General features: G+C 36.3%; 1 protein-coding gene across 1 annotated transcript in view; it reads left to right on the forward strand.

Annotated features, from left to right (window-relative positions):
- Positions 1–13: 13 nt before the first annotated feature.
- INTS7 (integrator complex subunit 7) overlaps positions 14–23,567 on the forward strand; it is a 42,586-nt gene continuing 19,032 nt past the window's right edge. Inside the window, exons 1-12 of the mRNA XM_006089902.3 lie at positions 14–330; positions 2,838–2,967; positions 4,226–4,372; positions 6,255–6,392; positions 10,088–10,134; positions 10,771–10,970; positions 11,938–12,060; positions 14,980–15,097; positions 17,211–17,345; positions 18,955–19,052; positions 21,265–21,504; positions 23,208–23,345. Of these exons, the coding sequence (XP_006089964.1) occupies positions 237–330; positions 2,838–2,967; positions 4,226–4,372; positions 6,255–6,392; positions 10,088–10,134; positions 10,771–10,970; positions 11,938–12,060; positions 14,980–15,097; positions 17,211–17,345; positions 18,955–19,052; positions 21,265–21,504; positions 23,208–23,345 (1,608 nt within the window). The 5' untranslated portion in view covers positions 14–236. The remainder of the gene's footprint in view (positions 331–2,837; positions 2,968–4,225; positions 4,373–6,254; positions 6,393–10,087; positions 10,135–10,770; positions 10,971–11,937; positions 12,061–14,979; positions 15,098–17,210; positions 17,346–18,954; positions 19,053–21,264; positions 21,505–23,207; positions 23,346–23,567) is intronic.

A 23,567-nucleotide genomic window follows, 5' to 3' on the forward strand; every position in this document is an offset into this window, starting at 1 on the left:
GAATCCCCGCCTCCTTTTCTCCCAGCCGCGGGAACCTGGGGCTCTGCAGCTCCCAGGGCGCCTGCGCGGGGCGGCGCTGAGGTGCTGGCGAACGGCGTGGTGACCAGGGCGCATGCGTACCACAATTTGACAGAGCGCGGAGGAAAAATCCGCGAGAAGGTGGTGGAAGAAGATGGCGGTGATGGGGCCGAGTTTGCAATATTTCTGAATAGGATAGTCCAGTAACTATTGGGGCCATGGCGTCAAACTCAACTAAGTCTTTCTTGGCAGATGCCGGCTATGGTGAACAGGAGCTGGATGCTAACTCTGCCCTTATGGAATTAGACAAAGGTATTCAAAAGAGCGGGCTGAGCGGGTGTGATGGATGTGGGGGAAGTGGCGCCACCAGGCGGTGTAGCCTCGGGCATGCGCGTAGCTTCCCTAGGCGGGGGGCGGGCGCCTGTGCTTTTGGTGAATTGCAGGGAAAATTGCCGCGTTGCTCGATTGGCCTTGCACAAATCGAGCTCATAGCGAGCTCTGGTGATGGCCCCGTTTTTGACCACTTGGGGGCACAGTACCCCGATTTTCCAAGCAGTTTGTTTTTTTTAATTGAAAAATTATTTTTCAGATCGTTCAGTTGAGAACAGGTTTTCACCAAAAGGTGATTAATAATCGTGCACCGACTTTATAGCGATTTTTTTTTGAGTTCTGTAACTGTTACTTGCAGGTTACTGGACAGGTTAACTACAGCTGAGACCATCCGAAAACCATCCCCTGCTCCTTCTCTGCAGACAGTTCTTAGAGTCCTATTTCCTTACGAGGAAGGGGAGTGGGCATTTGGTGTGGTAGAACGAGCTTTGAAGTTAGATTGAGTTGAATTGCAATTGCACTGATTTATTATCATGAACAAGTCACCTAACCACCGAACCTCGGTTTTTTGTCTGCAAAGTGGGTACAGAACCATTGAGCTGACAAGATTGTTGTAAATATTAAGTGATATAAAATAGAATTTATGGAACAAAAATATACTAAGTGATATAATGGTAGGCAAAAGAAGCCTTTATTAAGTGCTAAAAAGAGATGTCTTCTTCTTAGGTATGAATATGGAAGACAAAGCCAGATATTTGTCAGTATAGAACTCAAGTATTAAAATGAAACTTTTGTTTCAATGTACTTCAAGGATTTTTATTGAATGAGGAAAGTATTTTGTCACTTGCTATATATATATATATATATATATATATTTCAGAGAGAGGGAGGGAGAGGGAGAGAGGGATGGAAACATCAGTGATGAGAGAGAAACATGGATTGGCTGCCTCCTGAACGCCCCACTACCCAAGCATGTGCCCTGACCAGGAATCTAGTAAATGTGACCTCCTGGCTCACAAGTCAACTGAGCCACATCTGCCTGTCACAGATAATTCTTAATTAACTGTAATCAATGTATAGTGTATTCAGAACTGGACTAAAGGTTAGAAGAATCTAAGACCACTATGAACCATTTCCCAGATCTCTGACATGGATACTCTGTTAACTTTGGGAGGACTTTTATTTGTGAGTGTGTGTTTCTTTTTTAAACCGTAAACATTTTTAGTAGGTTGGTCTAGATCAGCCGTGGGCAAACTACGGCCCGCGGGCCGCATCCGGCCTGTTTGAAATGAATAAAACTAAAAAAAAAAAAAGACCGTACCCTTTTATGTAATGATGTTTACTTTGAATTTATATTAGTTCACACAAACACTCCATCCATGCTTTTGTTCCGGCCCTCCGGTCCAGTTTAAGAACCCATTGTGGCCCTCGAGTCAAAAAGTTTGCCCACCCCTGGTCTAGATAGATAAGAGTTCCTCAGCCTTTTAAAAAAAAAATTTTGTTGTTGTTGGTAATCCTCACCCGAGAATAGTTTTCCAATGATCTTTAGAGAGAGTGAAAGGGCAGAGGAGAGACAGAGAGAAACATTTATGATGTGAGAGAGATACATCGATTGGCTGCCTCCTACATGCGCCCGGATTGAGCCTACAACTGAGGTATGTGCCCTTGATGGGAATCCAACCCAGGGCCCTTCAGTCTGCCGGCTGCTCTATCTACTGAGCTAAACCAACTAGGGCAGTTTCTCAGACTTTTAAAAAAGAATTTCTCAGACATTTAAGCCTTTAACTCCTTTTGATCAACAAAAAAAGTCACAGCACTCCAATTCAGTATTCTTTTGGTTGAGTCCCAGAATCTTTAGTGCATCCCCACCAGTCAAAAAATGTGAGCCCTAGCTGATGTGTCTCACATCAATGTTACTCTCTCTCTCTGTCTCTCCCCCTCCCTTCCACTCTCTCTGAAAATCAATGGAAAAAATATCCTCAGGTGAGGATTAGTAACAACAAAAAAGAAAATAATGTGAGCTCTGCTTTCTCTTTCCAAAGCTATAGGGCTTTTCCCCTTCTGAAGTATAAAATTATAACACTAAGTGTTTTTTAAAAACTGTACAATCTAGGCTCTCCCTCCAGGAAGCATGCCTTTCCTTTTCCCTTCCCCATCCCTGTCCCAGGCATGTTACTGTTAGCTTTCTCACTCCCAATCTCCAAGGGACCTTCCTTTACCTCTATAGCTTGTTTCCTAAGCCCACTTTTTCTACAAATTATTTCTTCTACCTCTGTGATTTTATAGATAAATGTTTTCTTACTAAAAAAAATAAATAAATAAAAACGACATAATCTTTTCCTCCCCGTTCTGATAATTCCATGCTTATTCCCCAGGGAGAGTTGCAGGTCCAGATATATAATATTCTTACCAATTCTAAAGACATTTGCTATTTTTGCCTTATTGTAGCCACAAGAGTGTAAGCTGTTGTCTTCTTATGTTTTTCATAGGTCTAAGATCTGGCAAACTTGGTGAACAATGTGAAGCAGTTGTTCGCTTTCCCAGGCTCTTTCAGAAGTATCCATTCCCTATTCTCATCAATTCTGCATTCCTAAAGTTAGCTGATGTTTTCAGAGTTGGGTAAGTCTTTTGAAAGCCTTGGTGTCCTAAAGCACTTTGTTCATATCTCTGTTTTATATTGTGGTCTTTATTCTTTTTGACTTTTAGAACTTCCATATGGTTGGTTACCATTTTAATGGACACAGAGTATCTAATACCTTTTGGTGGGAGATTAGTGGTGTTTTAAGCAAAAATGAAGAGTATAAATTAGAGAGTACTTATTTCTTTGTGTAATAGGATAAATCAAATTAAGGCAACCTTGATATATTAGTACTAGAAGCCCGGTGCATGAAAATTCATGCACTGGAGGGGGCGTCCCTCAGCCCGGCCTGCCCCCTCTCACAGTCTGGGAGCCCTCAGGGGCGGGAGGTGACCTGGCGATCAGGGGAAGGCGACGCCCATTCACACCTCTGCCGCTGCCACTCAAGCAGCGCAAGCTTCGGCCGGCCCTGGTTACCTGAGCCTCGGGCGATCCTGGGCGGCTGGGCAGCTAGCATCCGAGGCTTGCCTGCACCTCGGGCCAGCCCTGGGCGGCTGGGGGGCTGAGGGGACTGGGGGACTCTAGAGGCAGGTGCCCTGGCGGGGCTGAGGAGACTGGGCACCATCTTTGAGGGCGTGGCAGTCAATTAGCATATTCCCTCCTTATTGGCTGGGCGCCGCCATTTTGTGATGGCGTGAGGGTCAATTAGCATATTCCCTCTTTATTAGATACGGTATGTTTTGGAAATACCTGTGGCTTTGTACTGATTGTTCTGAGCAGTTTTGGATTTAATAGCTTATTTTATAACATGAGCTAACATGTTATTGCGAAGTGCCTGAAGCATGTAAGCACTGACTTAAAAAACCCATTTATTTTTTTTCCCCACCGGCCTTTCTCCCATTTCTTTCTAGCATTCTCCAAGCTCTCATGTGCTTATGCACACACCAAATCAGACTTGAAGGGGAAAAGATGTTGTAGAACTAGCTCTAGAGGGGAGGAAGACCATCTGACCTCTTGGCCTTGGTTATAATATGATGAGATTCAGTTCTGCTTCAGGGCTTCTCCTTGTGTCCTTGCCATTTTGGTGTCTGGCAGCAGGACTGCAGGCATTGCTAACTGCTTATGCTGAATGCCCACCTAAAGTACTATAGATTTTAACTCCTAATGAGGACACAAATAATAAGATTGAAAAACATTTCCCTGTTGCTACAATTTAATATTAATAGTGTAATTTTGATTCCTAATTAAATATTACTTTCCTAAAGTGGCCTAATTTATTCTATCCCTGGTTTTTCGTAGAAACAATTTCCTGAGGCTCTGTGTTCTTAAAGTTACTCAACAAAGTGAGAAGCATTTGGAGAAGATTCTAAATGTGGATGAATTTGTGAAGAGAATTTTCTCTGTGATTCATAGTAATGATCCTGTAGCAAGAGCCATCACACTCCGGTATACTGCATTGCTGTAATGATTCACCACAAGATTGTTTGAGTTATAATTATGTAACCAGAAAAGGCAATATACTTACTTTTTCATTTCGATTATTAAAAATTTACTTTTGTTTTTTCAACTGAGACTCAATGCAAAAATATGGTAACTGTACTTACCTGTAAATACTTTTGTTTTTCATCTATGATACTGTTTTGGTTGTATATTGTCACCTAACTTGTTTTTGAAACATTCCTTTCTGTAGGTAAATGTTCTGGTCAAATAACTAGGATCTGAATGTAGCTTAGCTTCAGCTCATTTTGAAATTCCTCACCTTCTTCTTACTGTTTTGTGTTAGTTTTCTTTATTCATCCTTAGTTATGTACTCATTTTTGCATGCAATAATTTGTATTTGAACTCCTTGGAGAATGCCAGATATAACCACTGAAGTTTCATCACCGTTTTGTTTCTTGGCACTAAAAACATTTTTTAAAAATTTTATTAGACTATAAAAGAAATTTATAAGCCTTATCTCCAGCTTGAACCATGTTCTTTTTTTAGCGCTGCTGTCTATGGAATCACTTGTATAATTATGGGATTTTTTTTTAAAATTCACTTTTCTAAATTATAGGATTCATTTCTGACTTGCTCTTTTTAACCATGAAGTCTAGGATATCACTTCTTCCCTATGTTTCCATATTTTCACACCTGGAACTGGTTCTTCCCTCTTACTCAATTAAGTGCTTTTGTCATTCATATTTTAAAGATTTCTTTTTTAACCCATTACTTTAGACTTATAAATTACAACAACAAATGGTGGAAGAAGCTGGGAGATACTCATTGCATTTGAAATGTAGTGCTACAAATTATAATATTACCAGAAATATTTCAGAGAATAGAATCATGGGATTATGCATTTTTTGCCCTTTTATATTACATAGTAACAAACTGCTAATCAAGATATGTCAATATTAGCCTAGTCTAATCTTTTCTTGTATAAAATATTAGATTAATGGTTATTTTTTATTTACATATTTTGGAAAAAAATTTAAGTAATTTTAGAACTCTTTTTTCTAATTGAAATTAAATTACCTAGTTAGTCCATTTTAATATCTTGTTTCTAAGAACTCTACTACTTGTGTCCAATCAATTATATCTCCATAAGATAATTGGGAGATGATATGTCAGGTAGCAAGGTAACTTAGGACATTAACTTTGAGGAAGGTTATCATTGTAGGAACTCTGTTTTGTTTATTGAAATGTTTTACAGCCTTCTAAAATTCATGCCTTTCTGCTGAAAAGATTTTTCAAGCTTTATTTTCTGTAGTTTATGTTACAAATAATAGGGTTTTTTTTCCTTTTCTGAATTTATAATTTTATTATAGAGTGGACTGTGTTTTTTCAAATTATACGTTCCTCACCCTTGCAGATTCTGATATGACTATCAGGGGGCATTCTCTGCATCTGTTCTTTTGATTTTGAGGATGAATTTGAAAATCATGGTACCAATATTTACTGATGTGGCTATAATTAATACCAAAAATGTTAAACTCTTAATGCTTTGCTAAATTGGACTTCTCTATGCAACATTGGAAAATTGATATTTTAATGCTTTAATAATTCAAAAATTTCTTTGCTGGGCTGTGTTTGGTACCTGGGATGTACTTCAAGATTATTTTTTAAAATTTTGCTTGTATTAGATAATCCATTTAATTTTTTGACATGCTACAATATGCAAAAGTAGTTAGATTGTCGGTCATTGCTTGTTTCCTAAAGTTAATGCTTTATTAACCTGGGATTATGGAATTACCTACAAATTTCAGTTTCGATTAACTAGCTTTGCCTTGCTTCTGACCTCAAATGTATTGTTTTTGCGTTTCTCCTGGTTTCTCTGTTTCTGTAGGATGTTGGGGAGTCTGGCATCAATAATTCCTGAGAGGAAGAATGCTCACCATAGCATTCGTCAGAGTCTGGATTCACATGATAATGTAGAAGTTGAAGCTGCTGTGTTTGCTGCTGCCAACTTTTCTGCACAGTCAAAGTAAGCATAGGCCTTTCAAACGAATCATTTGGATTCCCAAAAAGAGGTTTTGAAGGAATAACTCAGCAATATCTATAAATACTGAGCAATACAGAAAAATGTAAATGGCAAGGGATGTTTTCCAAATGGGTTTATATCACATTGAGAAGCAAAACTTAAATACATAGAACAGAAGGGTTAAGTACAAATGTTGGCATTAACTATAAATGAAATACTAAGAGTTTCCAGAAGGACAGAATCAGCACAGTAGTTGGGGAAGGCTTCACTGGGAGCAGAGCTTTGTTTCTTAAGGAGCCTCCCCTAGACACACACAGCCCTAATATGAAATTGCTGCTTTCTTTCTTTTTTTTTTTTTTAATATATTTAATTTTTAAAAATATATATTTTATTGATTTTTTACAGAGAGGAAGGGAGAGGGATAGAGAGTTAGAAACATTGATGAGAGAGAAGCATCAATCAGCTGTCTCCTGCACACCCGCTACTGGGGATGTGCCCGCAACCAAGGTACATGCCCTTGACTGGAATCGAACCTGGGACCCTTCAGTCTCCAGGCCAACGCTCTATCCAGTGAGCCAAACCGGTTAGGGCAAATTGCTGCTTTCTTACTGTCTTCTCAAATCATGGCATTAGAGCTGTACATGATTTGACAAAGACAGTAATAACTTGAGTTAAAACCAATTTTCACCTATTTGGGAAGTCATGTTCTTACAGAACAGTTTTTTTTTGAGCGGGGGAGGGGGTTGAAATGTTGATCGTGGTTTTATTACTGTGTTTGACTTGTTTACTTATTACTCTTTGCAAAAAGTACTAGTATATTATCCCCTCTAGTGACTGATAACAAAAGTAACATTGCTTTCTGGAGAGCATTTGATAATAATTATTTTGCCAGATATCCCTTTGACCTAGAAAATCCACTTAGAACTAATCTTAAGAAATCAGCAATGTGTATTGATATTTATTTGCAAGGATACTAGCTATAGTGTTATAATAACAAAAAATAATGTAGTAGCAACCTAAATTCCAACCAGTGTGTTTGGTAAATATGGTTGTACTATGGAATAGTACATCAACATTTAACAACTATATTTTAGAATTGTATTTGGAAACATTATATAATAACTTATGTGATATTAAATTTATTTAATAAAACAACGTATATATGGAATAGAAAAAAGTTAGAAGGATACAGTATATCAAAACATTGTCTCTGGGTTGGTAAGATTCTATCTAAATTTTTATTTTCCTTTTTATAAATTTCTGTCTCCTGCTATGAGCAAGTTTTGGTTTTATAATCAAGTGAATAATAAATGTTATTTTTTTAAATAAAAATTAGCATTTCCATTAAGAGCTTGTGCTATATTTGGGTAACTGAAATAATCAATTTTCTTTCTTCAGCTTTTAAGTATGTGCATATTCTCTTCAGCTGCTTTTTCAAACCTTTATAAGTTTGAGATTACTCATTGGAAAAGGAAAATAGAGAATAGAAAGCATATAATTTTTAATTTACTGCTGTAAATTAGTAGGAATGGTAGTAATGGAAGAAGAGAAATATCTGAATAAATACAGTTCCTATTGGTGCTTTTGAAAATTGGCAAATGTTTTTATTATTGAGAAAATCTTTGATATGGAGAGCTTTTTAAAAATTGCTTTTAAGGTCGGAGATATTATCTAGTGAGTTATTAACACCTGATTAGCACTATCAAAGTCTCAGTACTTTATAATGTCAGATTAAATGTAAACTTCCAGTGACTCCAAAAGTAGTTTTTTAAATGTAGTTTCTAAATGATAAGTTTATAATTTAGGGATTAGATTTTATTTTTGAGAATCATTTTTGATTCACTTTTGTCCTTCTGTTATCAGAAGGTAATTTTTTCAGCTGTGGAATTTCTGATCTGTGTTGTGAAATGATTAAGACTAACATAGAAACAGCAAGATTCTTCATTTAAAGAATTGATGACATTTAAATTAACAGTTATGTAGAAGCAGTTTTTAACATACCAGGCTTCGGTATACACTTATGATTTGTAATACTAAAAATACCAAATTAGTTCAATAGAAAGCCTAAAGGACCTAGCTACATGTATGTGAAATTAACAAAATGTATCTTTTTAAGATTATAGTTTACCTCTTTCTCCAGAGAAAGATGACCTGACGGAAGATCAGATATCTCAACTAATATGATGTATTTTTATCTTAGTATTTCAATTTACCAATTTTGGATCTTAAATAAATAAGAGTAACTGGCCAAATAAGACCTTGAGAATTTAATTCTATTCTCCCCCTGTCTACTACCATAACCACATCTGACTTGTTCTCAAAAAGGTTAAGGTTTATACTTTTAAAGAGCTAGTCCAAGTCATAAAACAGAAGTTGCACTCAAGCCCAATTGCTTTTAGGGGCCCGGGGAGCATTGTCAATGAGAGAAGTGCCCTCTGGTGGCGACTGTGATAAACTTAGTTGCACTCAGTTGAGAAAATGTCTTCTAATCTCTCAAGCCAACTCTTAAGTATAAGAAAAATAATTTGCAAATGAATTTTATTTTAGAATTAAACATTCTAAATTCTAAAACAAAAGCGATTTTATTTTTAAAAAATATATTGTTATTGACAAAAGCAATTTTATAAAAACCTTTCAAAATTTTACTGGAAAGCACAACAAAGTATAATTCTTGATATGTTTCTGCATAGACATAAGGAAAACTTCAAGATTTCAGAATTATGATATACTGAATGATAATATGGTTACAGAGATAATGCATGTAGTTAAAGAGAGTAAGAGCACAATAGAATAATTGAGAACAAACTGAATTAATCTCAGAAAACACAATTATACACTAAACTACCAGAGAAAATTGTAGAAAACAAATGAATATACAATCATGCAGTCCATTAGTTGTCAATAGATGATATCATATATTATGTAGCCTCTGAAAAACTCTACTGTTCACTTGTGAGAATGAAATTTTTTAATCTTAATAAGCAGGAAATATTTTATTTAGACATCCATTGAATTAGTTTAGAGGAGAAGTAGTTTATGTCTTATGTATCATTTATTATGGCTAAATAAGCCAGGTTTGAACCTAATACTCTATCATGTTTCTTTATATATTATATTTTATCTTATATTCATGTTATTAATACTTTTGCAACATTCTGTGAATCAAAAGCAGCACCTTATAAAATACTTAACACATATATAATGCTAAAAATACATGGCTAACTTTAGTTTGGCTTTTATAGTAAGAGTCTATTCATATTTCCTACGGTATTTCTATTTGTTTTTCTAAAATTCAGAATATTAGAAATAGTTTTTATTGCTTATGTAATCAGCTTGAGTATTAAGAGCTTTTCTTAATTTAAAATATATCCTAAAACATAATAGACTGAGATAGTGGCTTTGAGTCTTTCAGACAGTATCACTCAGTGATGCGAATTGCAACAGCACTCGTAAATCAGAGCATCTTTCCTTGAATACCAAGTGAGAACAGTGTTGGCAAGACCCCCTTTGCCGTTTGGAGTTTTGGTTTCAGTTTCATTTCTTACCCCACCCCCAGCACCTGACCTTTGGAATATTAGTTATATTTTGGAGTACGTGTTGGCATTTCTCCTGTGTTGATTGTGTTGTGTTTCTTTTAAGTCCTTAGAAAAGCTTAATTTAATTATTTGGTTTAAAATTTTTTTCTGTTCTCTCCAAAGGGATTTTGCTGTGGGAATCTGTAACAAAATCAGTGAAATGATTCAAGGTGTGTATGTTTTATTTAGTATTATGAAGTGACTTGACTTAATGGGATTTACTAGTATATTAAAAATAGCTGCTAACATTTATTAAGTACTTATTATGTGCTAGTCACTAGTCATTCATTTATTCATTCAAATAATACTTATTAAGTATCTTCTAAATGCCAGAACTGTTCTAGGTGCTTAGGATACCATGGTGAATAAAACAAAGTCCATGCCCTCACATAAACCTGCATTCTAGTGGTGGAAGGAGGAGGGGTGGCAATAGACAAATAAAAATATGACATACTCAGTGCTACGGAGAAAAAGTAGCACTGAGTATGTGTGTGTATATATAGATGCTTTTTAGTATGCTATGAGAAGAAATAGGCAGCAAAATGACTGCTTTCCACTGTGCCTTTTAAAAGCATTTTCTATTGGATGTAGTTTTATAGTCACTGAAAAATTAATGTTAAGATAAATACTTTTGGGAAAAACTATTGCAGTGATGAATTATCTCTCATAATTATCTTTAATGTTATAAACATAATATTAGTACACTATTTGTTTTTAAATGGATATTGTGCCGATTCAGACCTTTTAAATATGAACTATTATCAAGGATGATGGTCAGAAATCTTAAGAATCCTTTTTGCATCTAGGCTTAGCCACACCAGTCGACCTGAAGCTGAAGTTAATCCCAATCCTGCAGCACATGCACCATGATGCCATCCTGGCCTCCAGCGCTCGTCAGCTTCTACAGCAGCTAGTCACATCCTATCCTTCCACCAAAATGGTGATTGTTTCTCTGCACACTTTTACTCTGCTGGCAGCTTCATCTTTGGTGGATACACCTAAGCAGGTGATTTCAGTTTTCTTTAAACTGTCTTTTCTTCACTAAATTTGCATATTAAATATATGATAAAAAAATAAGTAACCCATAAATTTTAATGTTATTAAGATTCTCTTTCTCTAATAAAGATCTGTTTAATTACCTTTTGCTTATTTTTTCCTTCTCTGTATTCACAATACTAATTTTGGGGATCTCTTGAGGAAATGAGGTAGAGGTGGGTACATGGCAGAGCATGGAGCATAAAGAAAAGAAAGGATTGAGTGTTAAAGGCCAGGTGCTGTGCTGGAACTGTACAAGTTAAATGATGGTATCATTTTATACACAAACAGAAAGAGGCCTAAACTGCCGGGGTTCTTGTTCCAGCATTAAGAAGGGTTTAGCAATCTGGAAAAGGGGCTGGTGTAACTTAAGTAAGAGTCCAGAGATGAAGCATAATTTTGAAAGGCATTTGAGAGTCAGAGGAGCCTATTTAAAGAAACTAAGATCCCTTCCTCTCAGGATCCCATGCTTTTTATTAACACAAATTGTCCTGAGGCGAGGTGGAGATATACACTTCAAAGGGTCAGGGTATACAGAGTTCATTGTCGGAATGGGGAGAATTAGCCAACAGCTGTTCAGGTGTTTGGCAAGTAGGAGGCAATAACATGTAGATTAAGATACCCTGAGCTGTCTGGCAGCAAACAATCATCCTTTTCAGGTTTGGGGAAATGCCCTCAGCCATTCCCAATAGGTGACAACATATGTGACTCAGCCCTTGTTGAGTCCCCAAGTTCCATCAACCTTTTGATGAAACTCTTGTAATTATGACATACTGGAATTGGCTTCCGGCACTAAACATGGGCACATAGCTGGTAAATGACAGAGCTGCAATTTGAAATGAGTCCTGTCTCAAATCTAAAAGTTTTGCTAAACTACATTGCATCCATAAAGATAGTTTCAGTGACAGTATTGTTAACTGAGTGACTTTCTTTTATAGATCCAGCTTCTCTTACAGTACTTGAAGAATGACCCCAGAAAAGCAGTAAAGAGACTTGCTATTCAAGATCTGAAATTACTTGCCAATAAAACACCACACACTTGGAGTAGGGAAAACATTCAGGTATGTTTGAACATTAATAACTTTGAACATTAATAATTTATGTAGAAAAATAATATAATACCATAAACATTGTTTTGCTTTACATTTTTATATCATCTTTGTCATGTTCTAAGTGTATGAATATGAAAAATTCCTAAGAGCATTGTTGAATTCACAGAAGTTATTTTATAAGTGGCAGAATAAATACATAAAACTTCGGTTATTTAAAGTTTGTTTTAGTGAATTAAACTTGCCTCTCAGTTTCTTATTAATTTTTCCATAAGCAGCACTAAGGCTAGTTGAGAAGCCCAATTAAATTGTTTATTGTATTCTTGTCTTCTTTAGTCAATTTAGGAGAAGAATTTTGGTGGGCATCACTCATGGCTCACTAGGCGTCAGAGCCAGCTCAACGGTACATAATACACATCAGTTTATAGGTGGTATATAAAGGCATGAGACTGGATGAGTCACTTTGGGAGAGAGTATAGACTGAGGAGACTTAGGAAGTGATAAAAAAGAACCAGCAAAGGAGCCTGATCAGAAACACGATTGTTTTACAGGAAGAGGGCTGTCATCATCCATGTGAGACACTGCACTATATTCTCCAAGATGAGGACTGATAATTCACGTGTGCACTTAGCAATAGGAAATCTTTAATGTCCCAAGTCTTCCCTCAAGTCCACTCTGCAGGGTGATCACCATTGCTAGTTTCTTATGTGTTCTTACTGAATTTTTCACCCAGATGCGAGGATGTGTATTTTTCTTTTTTCTATACGTATGAAAATACACAATATGCATGTTCTGAACCTCTTAAAACTTAACAGTGCACCGTGGGGGAACTTTTCATATAAGCAGGTAGTTCTGCATTCTTTTACCAGCTGTGTGATGCTCCCGTTGTATTCCCAGTTCTCCACTAAGGACATTAGTTTCTAGTACTTTTACTGTTATTGTTTACGTTGCTACATTGACTAGTTTGTAAAAACACAAACAAAAAAATCACCTTTGTGAACGTATATTTCTCAAAGAAGAATTTGGAGGTCTAATGATACACACATTTAAATTTTTGAGATTTATTCCCACAATGAAGTTTACACCATGTTATGCTTCTGTCAATAGGGTATAACTATGCCTATTTCCCCACACTGTTTTCAGTGCTGTGTTATCATTAAATTTATTCTTGGCCAATCTGGCCGGTGTAAAGCAACTCTTATTTTAATTTATATTTTCAGATTATAAGTGAGGTTCAACATCTTATATTTAAAAGTGATTTGTTTAATATCTATGAAGTACTGACTTTTCTATTGGATTTTTTGCCTACTTATTACGAATAACTTTTTATGTATTAAGTTATTGGGCCTTAATGATATAAATGATATAAATACTTTTTCCAGTTTTATCAATTGTCTTTTTATTTTTTATTTTCCCATGTCAACTCTTCGTGCTTTTTGTAGTTTTTAACTTTAAAAATATATGTGATTTAAGACAGGAAGGGAGATGGAGAAAGAGATAGAAACATCAATGATAAGAGAGCATCATTGATCAGCTGCCTCCTGCACGTGCACCTCACTGGGGATTGAACTCACAACCCAGGCATGTACCCTGACCGGGAATTGAACTGTGACCTCCTGTTTATAGGTCGATGCTCCACCATTGAGCCACACCAGCTGGGCTCTTTTTTTTTTTTTTTTTTTAATTTGCCATAAAAAAGAAATAAGGATCTAGTTTGATTTACTGAGATGACTGGGCATTTCTACTTTGTTTATTGAATAGTCCCTTTGATTTGAAATGCCATTATCGTGTATTAAATTCTAGTGTGTATTTGAATCTGTTTCTGGGAAGGTCTCTTTAATTGATTTCTGTGTTCATGAGTAGGAAAAAAACATTTTATTTGTATGGATTTATTATATATTTTAATATTTAATAGGGCTTGTTTTTTAGGTCCCTCGTTATACTTTGTCAGAATTTTTCTGGATCTTTAGAAGCAGATTATCCACCTCCACTCCCAATTTTGTCAGTGTTTTTATTTGGGTCATATTACATTTATTGTTTAATTTAACTTTTCTGAAATTTTATTTTTAATTTTACCCCTCATCTTTAAGTTTTATTCACTTTCTGAAACTTTGTGAGAGAATGGCAATTAGTTCAGTTTAATAGGTAATTAGCTATTTGACCATTTATATCACGTGCAGTCTTGTCAGAGTTCTGAGAGTAAATATACAGAATGAGGCTGAGCATATGTTTATAGCTCACTGCATTGAAAGAAAACTAGCATCTTGTTTTTGGTAACACTTCAGACCACCTGAGTCAGGAGCAGAGTAGAGGAAATGTCCTGAAATGGGAGGAGGATAGAGAGCTCACTCATAAACTAGATAGGATGTCACACTCTCTACTATTTTAAAAAATACATACATATGTGAACTGCTATTCATATCTCTTAGGTAAACAAAATATGGTGGATGTTCTGCTTGTGAAGACTAGACAGTAAACATTATTACTTTCTAAGAAATAGTCTTTATGTTTTAGAACAGGTATGGATTTACAGAAAAATGGAGACGGTAGTACAGAGGATTTCTACACACCGCATACCCACTTCCCTGTTATTGATATCTTATATGAATGTGGTACATTTGTTAGAATTTACCAGTATTGATACATTATCATTATTAACCAAGCTTCATACTTTATTCAGGTTTCTTTAATTTTTACCTTTTGTCCTTTTTCTGTTCCACGATCCCACCCAAGATAATGCATTATATTTAGTTAACATGCCTCCTTAGGCTCCTCTTGGCTGTGGCAGTTTGACTTAAGTTTTTTATAATGGAAAAAAGACATTAATACATCATTTTTCAAAAAGCTAGAAAATTTAAAATGAGTAGACAGTTGTAAAGTATATTGAAACTAGCATCTTGTGTTTTGTGTTCCTTTTCTTCTGCGTTTCAGGCCCTCTGTGAATGTGCCCTCCAGACTCCTTATGACAGCTTGAAGCTGGGGATGTTGTCTGTCCTGTCCACACTCTCAGGGACCATTGCCGTCAAGCACTATTTCAGCATAGCTTCAGGTAGGGAGAAGATATATGGGTAGTGTGCTAGTCCCTTGATTCATGTTGATGTTTCAGGTGGTTTCCTTTATCAAGCTTTAGATTCGGGAAAGGTTTCAGTCTCCTGCCTTGTTATATGGTAGTAATTTATTTGAAAATTATTTCCCAACTACTGCCTCTGGCAATAAAATCTTGCATCCTTGATCTTAACTCAAGGATATTGTTTTTCTATATTTGTTCTTTTTTGAATTATATGTGGGTGCAACAATATTTATGAGGATGCTTAATATAGCTGGTTTGCTTTTGTATGTCTGTGACTCCAAGTGCCCTTTGAATTTAAGTACATTTCAAAGGCCAAGTGATGGTGAATTTTAAAAGCAAATGTCATGCTACCTTTTAGGTGTATGTTATCACTGTGGAAAATGATTAAAATAAAACTTTACCCCAATTCAGTAGTGCTTTCCTGGTTGCCTCATTCAAGATGAATTAACTCCACAACACCTTTAATAATGCCCAGTGAGGAGTTTACTTACCTAACAGACTTCAGGCTAAAGTGTTTCCTTGTTTTGTTTTAATGCAAATTTTGTGGAATCTTTATTGCTTCCTTTTGTAGTCAATTAATTTGTATTGAATTAATCAAAGAACTATAATGTACATTATTCCTTTTTATGGTTTCACTGCATATGGACTTTCTGGGTAAAGAAAATTCCCTGACACATAAGTCCTGATAGGAAGCTGAAAAGACCTGATATTCTATTGCCAAGCCTTCCTGCCACTAGGGTGCACACATGTGCCCTGGACTTACTAGTCATTTGCATACCAAGGAGTTGTGATGTGGAAGAATCCATTCTGGTGTTAAAGCACTGACCACAGCAACATCTGGTTTCCAGGGTACACTGTAGCAGTGGTTGTTTGCTATGTCTTGTACCTTTGGCAGCAGTGTAAGCTGTGACATCAAGATGTCAGTAACAGTGGCATTAATGTCTTCACTGGAACTAATTCCATGGATAGTTTGGGCTGTGATCTTGGTTGGTCTCTCGCCTCACCTTTTTTCCAAGCTTAGTTTTCCAGTCTTTCCAGTAATTTTGTGAGGTGCTCTGTATCAGTTATCTGTTGCTACAGAACAGATCAGCTCAAAACATAGTGGCCTAAAGCCATGACCATCTCATTTGCTCTGCGTCTGCAAGTCAGTAATTTTGACTGGTCTCAGCTGGGCAGTTCTGCTGGTCTCACTTTAGCTCACTCATACGACTGCAGTCATCTGGAACCTTGATCAGACTGGATGGTCTACGATGGCCTCATTCACCTGCTAGAGGTTGAATGGCTTTTAGCTGAGGCACCTTGGTTCTCTCCACCTTGTGACTCTCAGCAGGCTTGCTTGGGCTATATCATGTTCTCAGGATTATAGCAGCAGCCAAAAGAAGGCAAAACAACACACAAGCACTTTTTAGCCTTTTGCTTACACATATTTTTTAATATCTCATTGGCCAAAGCAAGTCACATGGCCAAGCCCAAATAGGTGGAGAAATAAACACCTCTTGATGTGAGGAATTGGAAGATTATATTGCAATGGTGCACACCTACCAGGGCTAGGAGAGATTGTCACAGTCTTTTTATCAACAATCTGCACAAGTCAACCAATCTCAATTTCTTAGCTTGCAGTTATTTAATATTTTTGATTGACATCACACTTTGAAAGAGCTGCAAGACAGAATATTAATCGCACCTTATAATTTGTAAGAGCCTTTTCATACAAGGTCTCATTGCTTCTGTAGTGAGGGACATGCAAGGGAGTTTGTATGTTTTGAAACTGTGGCTTAAAATGTTTTGATATATTCACAGTCACATGCTTATGAAGTGCTTCAGCCTAGGGATTCTGACTTAGGATATTTATAGTAAACTGATCTGATGCAAGATGACTTTCTTTTTCTTTATTTTTTAATTCCAAAGACATTTTGTAAGCATTGTGTCAGGTTATAATAATCAAGCATTTTTCGTGCTAGATGTTTTGTCTTTTTATTGAATTTTATTAAATTGCAGGTTATATGTGCAATTAAACAAAAGGCATAAGTAACTAGACTAGGTAATGTTCACATGAAATAAAAGTCTGTACTACTTTTCTCTGCTTGTTTAGGAAATGTGGGTTCTTCCCCCAGATCCTCTGATTTAGTCAAATTAGCCCAAGAGTGCTGTTACCATAATAACAGAGGCATTGCAGCTCATGGGGTCAGAGTCCTGACTAATATAACCGTCTCTTGTCAAGAAAAAGGTAAGCTTGATCAGAACCGATATGTACACATTTTTGGATTGAAGCTTGGGCAGATTTCTGTGTGTGTTTGGTTTTTTAATCCCTTATTATTTTTAACCAGTGTGCTTAGATCTACTAGTTGCCTCCTTCTGAAGGATTCTTAGAGCAAGTTTTCTCAAAACTACTTAATCCTTCAAAATAGTTTTTAAGATACGAGGACCTTGGAATTGAGATTGTGGAATTGAAAGGTTGTGTGGACTATTTCCTATTTCCTTCCACTGTTTACCTTTACACATATGGTTCTGTGGATAGGGACTGCTTATGACTGACTACCCTTAGTATAAAGCAATTTGTTCAGCTATATAAAAATCTGGAAAATTTAGGAAAAAATATCTTAAGTTATCAAGAGGCTTAATTAACAAATAGTTTCATCTAGAGGCAAGTGAATTAACAGAGCAATGTGAATTAAATTTTCATAGAATTTATTTCTAGGTATCTAGAGCATTAAACTGATTTGTATAATTTTAAAAAGGCATGCATAGAAAATAATGCATATATTTTATTGTATTCCTAATATCTTTTGACCAAAAGGCTTGGAGAAGTTTAGACTGGTGTTCAAAAACAGGAAATGCATTTTGGACATTCCACCTGTTTCAGTGTTTGTTTTAATCTTTACTAAGGATCATAAGCTTAGTGCCTTCACTGCTTGTTCCTGGTACTGACTTTTTTATAATACCCTAACCTTCACCAGCCTTCACACTCTTTGCCAAGCCCTACACTAACTCAGGAGACATTTCTTTAAGTTATTTATATTGATTCGATTTGAATACTTAAACCTGTTTTATTTTTGGCATAGTAATGATTATTTTCTAACATGTAACATAGAAAACTGCAATATGTTCTTAAAGCTGACATATATTAACCTAAATATAGTTAGCTAATGTATTCAGAACTTTCTAGAACCTCCAGAGAAATTTTAGCTCTAAGGTAGTGAAAATTGCTGAAAACTGCTATTACATTAGACATATAAGGGATTTGTTCTTTATGGTCCAACTTAAAACATTTATATGATTATGTGGGGTCCTCATTACTTTCTAAAAGTGGCTCAGTGCCCTGGCCGGGTGCTCAGTGGTTAGAACGCCGGCCTACAGGTCGTAGGTTTGATTCCCAGTCAAGGTCATGTACATCGGATGCAAAAAAATAATAAATAAATAAGTGGTTCAGCTTTCATTAGGAGCTGAAAATTGTAACATTCTGTATGAAAATGTATCTGCATAATTTATATCTGATTAGAAAGTTTAACACATACTACATGGTTTGCTTTCCCTAGTATTTTCCTCAGCTAATCTGGTGACAGTATTTCAGTTATGAGTTATTTAAACCTTTGTGTCTTTAGCTCTTAATTTAATGTGTATATTTTTATAACCTTCTATAAAGTAGTAAAAATACAGAAGTCTGAAAATAGCCTTTACATTTCAGAAATATTGCCAGATTACTTTTTCAGGAAGGTTAGCTTTGCTTATTGAGGTATTTCCTGTATCTTAGCTTCCTTGATGTTTTTCGTGGGTGTGTGTGTGTGTATTTAATCTTTGCCACTTGACTGCTATAAAACTTAGTGTTTTTCCTCTAGACCTATTAGCACTGGAGCAAGATGCTGTTTTTGGCCTGGAATCCCTTCTGGTACTTTGTAGTCAAGATGATAGTCCAGGTGCTCAAGCCACTTTAAAGGTGAAAACATCACTTATTTTAATATAATGCTATTTTCATTGCCTAAGCTAGGAATTGACAATCTCTCTATAAAAGGTCAGATAGTAAATACATTTTGCAGGTTATACACTCTATACACTCTTTGTTCCAACTACTCATTTCTACCTTTGTAGAACAGAAAGCCATGGACATTATGTACAAAAAAGGGGTGTGTGTTATTTCCAAAAAAACAGACCAGGAGTTGGCCCCAGGACAATAGTTCAGTGATTTTCAACCTTTTTCATCTAATGACACATACAGACTAATTACTAAAATTCTGCAGCACACCAAAGAACATATTTTTTGCCAATCTGACACAAAAAAGGTATAATATTGATTCAGTCATACTGTACAGCTATTTTTTCTGTTGGCTGTTATCATTTTTTTTTTATTTGACAATCTAAGGAAAAGAGATCAGTGTTCCTAACTAAATAGTCAGGTATTGCATGTTTTAAAAATTCCACACCATACTCGTTGAAAATCGCTGCAATAGTTTATTAACTCCTGACTTAAAGGAACATTTCCCTTGGTCTTCACTCTCAAAATTGACATTTTTACCATTGATGTTTCAAAAGATAGAGAAAATAAAAACCTGAACTTTGACCTGGTTTGCCATTGTTGACAGTATTTATTAAGTTGTAGTAGATACATATACTAGTAATGGTCCCAGACAGTGTAAAGCAAAGTTAAATAGAGCTCCTGCACTCTTCGAAATTTATAATCTGAGGTAACACTGATAAGATCACAAAAAGCTGAATAACTGCAGCCAAACTCTTTATACGTAGGTTTGTATTAATTTCCCGAGTATAGACACCCTAGCTTTTAAGCAAAGTGAGGAACTATGAAAAATTTCACTTTCACTTAATTATAGAAATTATATTAGATATATTTAAGATTTTTTAAATGTGAAATGAGACTCCTCTTTTTGGAGTAAAACATGAAATGTAATTTGTGATGGTACAAAATGATTAAGAAAAGCAGGGTTAATAGCAGCAAATGCTATTAAGTAGACATTGGAGAATATAAGATTTATAGCTTGTCTGAGGTACGGTTTGAGGGTATAAAGATATTAGTACAATTAAGTAAAAGCTGATAATCAAGAAGTGTTCATGTAAAGGAAGTAAGCAACCCGTGTTCCGCAAGTGATTCATCCCAAGTCCCTTTGAAACCACGATATGTAAAAGTTTGTGTGTATGTTTTTAAAGAAGAAAACCAAGTTATTTTTCCTCTAAGTGTGGATGTCAGTAAAACATTAGCCTCATAGATGGTCAAGAGCAGTTCCCATGTTAAAGGAGCGTCCCATCTAGAAGATACTTACATTTATATGATTGCCGGTTAGATTCTCAGTCAGGGCACATGTCTGACCTGCATACTTGATCCCCAATAGGGAGCATGCAGGAGGCAGCTAATCAGTGTTTTGCTCTCACATCAATGTTTCTCTTTCTCTCCCTCTCTCTTTAAAAAATCAATTTAAAAACTTCTTTAAAAAAAAAAAGAGGTAGGTGTTAGAGACTTGACAAAAGTGGAAATTACTGGATTTAGTCATCAGTTGGCTCTATAACAGTGAGAGGACTTCTGGGCTTCTAATTTTGATTACTGAATGTTAGTGATGCCACTAACTGCCCTGAATAGAAGCTCTACAGCCAGTTGGTTTTTGTTTCACCTCAGAAATAAGAGAAAATTAGAAGCCTCTTCTTCCTTCAGTGTGCTTAAGAGTCACCTAGGGTATGTGCACACACAGTTAATCCACTAAGTTTGGGATGGGTAGGACCCAGGAATCTATATGTTTAGCAGCATAGGAAGATGATAGCATTGATGAATTTTCAAACCACATTTTAGAGGCATTTCTTATAAGTAATGAAAGTACAGAAATGATGACATTCAGTTTGGCGTATATTTTGCCTCCTCAGCATTGCTTTTTATGATTTTCATCTCATTTTTTTAATAGTCTTCGATTGCAATAAGTGATTAATGTGCAGTCCTGACTTGTTATTTGATATTAAACATGGTACATTTTGCATATCCTAACATGGGATCCATTATGTCACGTGTTTCTTAGGAAGAAAAATGTTATGCCTACAAAAAAACACCTTTTCCTTGATTTTTCCCCAGTAACTTATACAAAGTTCTTTTCTTTAAAGCTTTACTTAATACCTTCAAAGTGTAAGTGGTCTATTTTGTTTTCAATGTGCAGATTGCTCTGAAGTGTATGGTGAAGTTGGCCAAGGGCAGACCCCATCTTAGCCAGTCCGTGGTTGAGACCCTGCTGACTCAGTTGCATAGTGCTCAGGACGCTGCCCGGATCCTCATGTGCCACTGCCTGGCCGCCATTGCCATGCAGCTGCCAGTGCTGGGCGACGGAATGCTGGGCGACCTCATGGAGCTCTACAAGGTTATCGGACGATCAGCCACAGACAAGCAGCAGGAACTTCTGGTAAAGAGTCACCTTTTGATGGTGAATAAGATCTGGTCTAGTGAGAATTACTTTAAGTCGTTAACTTTACTGTGGGACTTCACTTACAAAGCAAAACAAACAATAGGTTAAAGTAATTCTCTAAGACCAAGGGAATGCTGAAGTCAAAATAGAATTGGAACCACGAGCTTTTTACGATTTCTACTTTTGATTTAGAAAGTCCTATTTAGTTCAGGTCTAAAACTTCTTTCTTCCTACGCCCTGTCAAGTCAGCTTTAGTGTAGCCAAAGCCTTCAATTTGATGTGCTTGTTCTATTACAAAGGACAAAATGATAATGGATTTTTCTTTTTTATACAAAGCAAATAATGAACTAAACCCTGTTTTGTACTTCCAAAAAGGTAAGTTAAAGACCTGATGATAACAGCAACCATAGATTAGCACAGATTCCTCTTTTCCAACCCAGGATTTCTATAGCTGTTTAGGATCCAATTTAGGTTTCAGTGTAATCCTGGGGTAGGGAAAGGTGTGTGCTTGTTAAAAAACAGAAGCCATGGAAGTGATCATATTGTCTAGCTGAAAGTTCTACCAGACTGAGAGTAGGCTACATGCTGAATAGGCATAAATTAGACGTAAGCCTTAAGTTGGCCACTCCGTACTGTTTCTGGTCATCTGAATTTAGGGAGTGGGAAAAGCTTAATGAAATTGCTTACTCAAGCCTATTTTATATTTAATCCTCCAGGACAGCGGTCGCCAACCTTTCAGACCTCATGGACCACCAGTGGTCCACAGACCACCGGTTGGCGACTGCTGCTCCAAAGGTTTTCTTAAAGCAGCGTTTGCCAACCTTTCGGACCTCGCGGTCTGCAGACCACCGGTTGGCGACTGCTGCTCCAGGGCATATTCTGTAAAAGATTACCCCCAGTTCATTATTTGCTATCAGGAAAGGGGTTACTCTGAGGTCCAAGTGCCAGTGGTCATGGGAATGACATCATGCAGTTACCACAATATATATGGTCCTTTGTTTATATCAGCTTTAGAATACAAAGAAGCAGTTGGCCAGGTTTATTTTTTATTGAAGCAGCATTTTCAACCAATGTTCTTTATCCCTTTTTTGTTAGTATTACTTTAAAGCCATTTTAAATTATGAAACATAATATTCAAAAAATGTAAAGAATCATATGTTGAAAACCCTTGCATCTATCGCCTAGCTTAAGAAAAAAACATTACCAGTACAGTTGATTTGTACTTCCCTGTACACCTCCCTTCTAGAGGTAACCACTATCCTGAATTTGGTGTTTATCACTCCTGTGTATTTGTTATATATTCACTACCTTAGTATATATACAAAGTAGCATGCACTATTATTTTGCATATTTTTAACTTTATATAAATGCTACCATACTGGATGTAATCTTTTGTATTTTGTTTAAATCATCTGTATTGAAAAGTGTATCTCTTGTTTACTCATTTCACTGCTGCATAGCATTTCATTGTGATTTTATAATTTATCCATATTTATGGGGATTATAAACAATTGTCTGAACAATGGAATAAATTGCTCTACAACTTCAAAGTGAAAAATTAGTAAATGTCAAAGGAGAACAAGTTTTGTTCTTATTTGATGGACTGTCATTAGTTTCCTCCCTTTTGGGTAAAGCTATCTGTGACTTTGAGTAGAATTACATGATTTTTTTTCATTGTCTGTCTTCTTGCTCAATGTTAGGTGAGTTTGGCCACTGTGATTTTTGTCGCCAGTCAGAAAGCACTATCTGCTGAAATAAAGGCAGTCATTAAGCAGCAGCTTGAAAGCGTCTCTAATGGATGGACTGTGTACCGAATTGCCAGACAGGCATCCAGAATGGTATGTGTGACCCATATATGTTATGGGAAAGTCCCATGTGAATTCCAAAAACCTGAGCTCTTTCTGGCTGCAGGTTGTTGGTACCACTTTCATTTCGCCTGATACTTTCATAACCACAGTCGCCTCCCACCCACCATTTCTGTCCTCCTTTGTCAATACACCATTGTTTATCCCTTTCTCTTCTCAAACTTATCATTCTGTGTAGAACGGGAAAGTTTAGTA

This window comes from Myotis lucifugus, unplaced genomic scaffold (assembly GCF_000147115.1).
Source record: "Myotis lucifugus unplaced genomic scaffold, Myoluc2.0 scaffold_65, whole genome shotgun sequence".
NCBI lineage: Eukaryota > Metazoa > Chordata > Mammalia > Chiroptera > Vespertilionidae > Myotis > Myotis lucifugus.